Source organism: Chiloscyllium plagiosum, chromosome 39 (genome assembly GCF_004010195.1).
Source record: "Chiloscyllium plagiosum isolate BGI_BamShark_2017 chromosome 39, ASM401019v2, whole genome shotgun sequence".
Taxonomy (NCBI): domain Eukaryota; kingdom Metazoa; phylum Chordata; class Chondrichthyes; order Orectolobiformes; family Hemiscylliidae; genus Chiloscyllium; species Chiloscyllium plagiosum.
The window spans coordinates 5,351,478-5,357,477 of NC_057748.1; the positions used below are offsets into that span (position 1 = coordinate 5,351,478).

Genomic DNA, 6,000 nt, shown 5'->3' on the forward strand with positions numbered 1-6,000 from the left:
AATTGAATTGACAACTCTCAACTAAAATTGAACAGAATTGCTGAGGGGTGACCTTATAGAGATTGAGAAATTCCTGAGGAAAATAGATAGGATGAATAGCCAGATTATTCATCCTATTCTATCTATTCATACATGTACCACACTCTGCGAGAAAAAGTTGCCCCTTAGGTCTCTTTTATATCTTTCCCCTCTCACCCTAAACCTATGCTCTCTAGTTCTGGACTCCCGCATCCCAGGGAAAAGACTTTGTCTATTTATCCTATCCATGCCCCTCATGATTTTATAAATCTCTGTAAGGTCACCCCTCAGCCTCTGATGTACCAGGGAAAACAGCCCGAGCCTATTCAACCTCTCCCTATAGCTCAAATCCTCCGACCCTGGCAACATCCTTGTAAATCTTTTCTGAACCCTTTCAAGTTTCACAACATCTTTCCGATAGGAAGGAGACCAGAACTGCACGCAATATTCCAACAGTGATCTAACCAATGTCCTGTACAGCCACAACATGACCTCCCAACCCCTGTACTCAATACTCTGATTAATAAAGGAAAGTGTACCAAACTATTGCTATGGGATCTTTTACAGTCACCGGAAAGGGCAGGCAGAGCATTAGCTTCGCATATCCTCTGATGAGGGCACCCACGGGAGTTCAGTCCTCATCTGTAGTGCACTGGAGATGTCAGCCGCAATTTCTTTGCTCTCGAGTATCTCGTCTCATGTTCTGAGAGCCACTGAGCCACGGTTGACACCCTGAGTCAGAATCACAGAGGTGTCACAATGCAGAGGACGCCATTCGGCCCATTGTGCCTCTCAGCTCTGTTATCTAGTGCCAAACTCCTACCTTTTTCCCCATATCCCTGCATCCATTGTAATCAAAATAACCATCAAATGTTCTCTTTAATTCTTCAATTTAACCTGCCTCCTCCACATTGCCAGGCAGTACATTCTACACCCTAACCACTCACTGTGTAATTTTTTTTACTTATCATTTTAAGTCCAGACCCTCTCTTTCTTGTTCCTGTTGACAGCAGGAACACACTCTCCATATCTATCCAGTTCTGCTCATGTTTTTACAAACTTTATCAAATCTCCTGTCAGACATCTTCTCTGTGAGGAGGACAGTCCGACCTTCGCCAACCTGTCATCAAACTCTTCAGTAGGATCCCCTGGTCTCCTCCACATTGGCTGCTTAACACAGCAAGGCTCTGTACACAGCCTCCACACTCACAATATAGACTAAACATCAAATCAGCTTTTGGTTTTCTCTGTGTCCAGTGACTCCTGCTGGGAAATGTCGACTGGGTCAGTGCAATGGCTTCTGCAGCCACGAAGCAAACAGCATTGACTTGGGTTGAGCTACTGTGGAGCTGGGCCTACATAAGTGAGTGCCTTCAGGCGAGGAGGGGGAAGAAAGTTGGACAAGGAAAGGGAAAAAGGTAATGAGTCACTGCGTGTTAGGATTAGTAATGATCACACCTTCTGTTCACATAAAACACCAGCGCAAAGTCTGCAGAGAAGGAAGGAACCGCCGACTATTACTGGCTTCTCACTCTGTGTTTGTGTATGTGTATATGTGTAGGGAAAGGGGACGTAGGGATGGTAGGTGACTCCTGCCAAAATCAACTACAATGAGCTTAGACCGATGCTGTCCAACTGCTCCATGTTCTTTCCCACTGTGGCCACATAGAGACTTGGAGCTCACTGTGACCGTTTGGTGACCTGTGTGCAGAGGAGAATTTTTTTGGAAATGGGGATGAAGAGTCCGTTGCTGCCTTGGAGCTTGTGACTCCAGTTGGGGTCCTAACAAACCCCTCCACAATTTCACTTCAGGAAGCTCAAGGACGATACAGTGTCTTCTGCTATCTGCAAATGGCTCCTCTGCCTGGCCCCGCTTCTTTAAACCCAATGTGGGAGAGCAACAAAACATTACGGTGCCGCTCTGAGGAAATGCCAGTCCCAAAGGCGAAGGGGAGTAAAGGATTCAGGAGTAAAACCTTTTCTGAGGTTTCCACTGATTCAGATGTTGCTTTGGAGTAATGGCATTGGTGATCATCTTTAAGCATTCTGCAGAATCTAGAAGGATTCCAGTGGACTGGAGGGTAGCTAATATAGCCACACTCTTTAAAAAAAGGAGGGAGAGAAAATGGGGAATTGTAGACCAGTTAGCCTGAAATTGGTGGTGGGGAAAATGCTAGAGTCAATCATTAAGGATGTAATAATTAAGTATTTGGAAAGCGGTGACAGAATCGGTCCCAGTCAGCATGGATTCACTAAAGAGAAATTATGCTTGACCAATCTTCTGAAATTGTTTGAGGATGTGACTAGCACAGTGGACAAGGGTGAATCATTAGATGTGTATCTGGACTTTCAAAAGGCTTTTGACAAGGTTCCACTTTGAAATTAATAAGGAAAATTAAAGCTCATAGTATCAGAGGTAATATTTTGACATGGATAGAGAACTGGTTCGCAGACAAGAAGCAGAGAGTTGGAGTAAACGGATCTTTTTCAAAGTGACAGGCAGTGGCTTGTGGGGTACTGCAGGTTTCATTGCTGGGATCCCAGCTATTCACAAAATATATTAACGATTTGTACGCAAGAACTGAATCCAATATCTTCATTATTGCAGATGACACTAAGCTGGGTGGCAGTTTGTGGTGTGAGAAGGATGGTAAGAGTCTTTAGGGTGACTTGGACAGATTTGGCTGAGTGGGCAAATACTTGGCAAATGCAATATAATGTTGATAAATTTGAGGTTATCCATTTTGGTTGCAAAAACAAGAAGGCAGATCATTATCTGAATGGAAGCTGTTTAGGAAAAACGGGAGATACAACAAGGCCTGGGTGTCATGGTGAAACGGTCGCTGAGGAAAGCTAATGGCATGCTGGCCTTCATAGTGAGAGGACTGGAGTATCGGAGTAAGGATGTCTTGCTGCAGTTATACAGGGCCTTGGTGAGGCCACACATTGGGTATTGTGTGCAGTTTTGGTCTCCTAGTCTGAGGAGGGACATTCTTGCTCTTGTGGGAGTCCAGCAAAGGTTCACCAGACTGATTCCGGGATGGCAGGATTGACATATGAGGAAAGACTGGATTGACTGGGCTTGTACTCGCTGGAATTCAGAAGAATGAAGAGGGATCTCCTAGAAACACATAAAATTCTGACAGGATTGGACAGGCTAGATGCGGGAAGAATGTTCCCAATGTTGGGGAAGTCACAGTCTAAGAATAAGGGGTAAGCCACTCAGGACTGAGACGAGGAAGAATTTCTTCACTCTCAGAGTTGTGAACCTGTGGAATTTTCTCCTCTGGGTAGCTGTTGGGGCCAATTCATTAGATATATTCAAGAGGGAGCTGGACCTGACCTTTGCAGCTGAATGGATTGAGGGGAAGGGGAAGACAGCGGGAATGGGATACTTATTGCATATTCAGCCATGATTGCATTAAATGTTGGTGCAGGCTCCAGAAGGGCCAAATAGCCTCCTGTCTAACAGAGGGAGTGCTTTCTGCTGCTAATAGGAAGTTGCTGAGTCGCTGGATTCTGATTTGTTAACTGATTCTAGTTTCTCTGCTAGGTGAGACAGCATTTCTCCCAAGTGAGGAGCCTGTTGTTGGACCCCTTTTACTGAGGAGAGCTATAGGTAACTCTTCACAGTGACTGCAATGATTCAGGAAGATCCAACTGCATTTTCTTTGCAGCCAGTCATGCTCATACTGCAACAAAAAGACCCACTTTTTAAAAAAATCTCCTCAATTTATTCAAGCTAACATTGAAGGACACAAATACTTGCCCTTACTTGCAGCCTTGAATAATGTGGCAAGGTTTCTCAAGCAGTTATCAGTAAAAGATTGACTCTGAACCATATAAGGAAATATTACATTAGGTGATTAAAAAGGTTGGTTTAAAGGAGTATCTTATTAAAGGAAAGCGAGATATAAAGAGGTTTATGGAAGAGAATTCTTGAACCTAGTATCTGGAGGTACAGGTAACCTGCAGTTGTGATGCAGTTAAAATTGGGACCACTCAAGAGGTCAGAGTTGGAGGAGCTCAGACATTTCAAGAGGGCTGAGTTTTATTCCTTTCGTTCATTCATGGAACATGGGCATTGCTGGCTGGACTAGTATTTATTACCCATCCTTCGTTGCCTTTGAAAAAATGGTTGTGAGGTGCCTCGTGTAAGCATTGCACCCAGTGTTGTTAGGGAGGGTGTTCCAGCATTTTGACCCAGTGACACTGAAAGAATGGCTGATATATTTCTAAGTCAGGAAGGTGAGTGGCTTGGAGGGTAACTTCTAAATGGAAGTGATTATAAGTTTGGAAGGTGATGTCTAAGGACCTTTGGTGAATGTCTGCAGTGCTTTTTGTAAATAGTACACGCTGCTACGACTGAGCATCAGTGGCTGAGGGAATGGATGTTGAAAGTGTTAGAATGGGTGCCATTCCAGTTGAGTTCTTTTCCTGAATTGTGTTGAGCTTCTTGAGTAGTGTTGGAGCTGCACTGAAGCATTTGATGACCCTCCTGGCTTGTGCCTTGTAGATGGTGGGGAGACTTTGGGGAATCTGGAGGTGAGTTACTTGCTGCAGGATTTCTGGTCTCTTACCAGCTGTTGTAGTCACTGTATTTATACAGTTGGTCCAGGTTCAGATTCTGGCCAAAGGATGTTGATATCTTGTGAAAAGTTGTCTTTGTGACAGGTATATTGGGACTAGAGGCAGACAGTAGATAGATTGATATCCCTGTAACCTTGATGATTTTCTGTGGCAGTTCCACTGTATCTAACATCACATCTGCTCACACTGAGACACTAATGACATTGTTATCTGTCCAACAGGCACGTCAGATATTGGAAAATGAATTCAAAAACCTGCTGCTTCAAGGAACTGATCGCCGCCATGAGGAGGTTAGTGTGAACTCAGCAGCTCTCTCGCACACTGCCAGTCAGTAATCAGAGAATGGCAAAGAAAGAGGCCATTTGACCCATCATGACTGCTGCTGATTGTCTGCAAGAGCAGCTCAGCTAGCCCCAAATCTACCTTTTTTCCAAATCTTTCTTCAAGTCTTCAGATAATTATCCAACTCCCAGCTGAATCTGCCTCCACTACACTCTCAGCCAATGCACCTCAGATCCAAAATGCTTCCTTGTGCCAAAGTTGCATGTTTTGCCAATCACATTCAATCCATTCTCAATGCTCATGCCTGTTTGAAAGTGTTTTCCCTGATATCCTCGGACCGGACACCTCGTGATTTTGGAAACCTCCAGCAATTTCCTCCCCACTTTGCTCTTCTTCAAAAGAAACAGCACCGAATTTTCCAACCTAAAGTTCCGCATCGGTGGATCTAACCCCGTGAATCTTTTCCATGTCCTTTCTAATACTTTCCCATCTTTCCTGAAATGCAGTGTCCAGAACTACACCAAATACTCCAGTTCAGGCTGAGTTGATGGTGTTGTGTATCTTTACCATTATTCTCTTCCTTTTCCATAATATGCCTTTTTTAAGCAAAACCCTGGATCCTTGTTTTAAAAAATTCTCAAGGTCAGGTTCGTAGGAGAGTAGTCTGACACAGAACAAACGACCAAGAGGCGAGTCTGCTAGAATATGGGCATTTTATTCCCCGCAGCGTCGCCACAACCAACGGGTCTGGCTTATACTCACTCTACATGTTACCGGAACTGGGAGCCGTCAGTTCTCGTAGAGCGGTTGCCAACAACCCACGCTCGGCGGTTAAACGCAACCCCGGAGCAGACTCACCGAACTGGAGACTTTTCCAGCTGATATACTCTTTTCCAGATATAAACATTCATGTGAACAGCAGAGCAAGGCTAAAAAACACATTCCATTCTGGTTACATACAGATAAAAAGATTCACACGGGGAGGTGTGTAATAAGATTCACACGGGACTAAGCAACACCTCCATTCCGGTTAGATTCACACATGTATTGGGACATAATTTTTAACCGTTTCACCACATTCCACTGCTTGACCCAATACATGTGTTACAT

At 44.3% G+C, this 6,000-nt stretch overlaps 1 protein-coding gene across 9 annotated transcripts in view; it reads left to right on the forward strand.

The window, feature by feature from the left end:
- Positions 1–6,000, forward strand: part of ppfia3 (PTPRF interacting protein alpha 3) — a 135,244-nt gene that overhangs the window by 120,158 nt on the left and 9,086 nt on the right. For all 9 annotated transcript variants that reach the window (XM_043679592.1, XM_043679597.1, XM_043679596.1 and 6 more), the window contains one exon: positions 4,830–4,898. In XM_043679592.1, the coding sequence (XP_043535527.1) occupies positions 4,830–4,898 (69 nt within the window). The remainder of the gene's footprint in view (positions 1–4,829; positions 4,899–6,000) is intronic.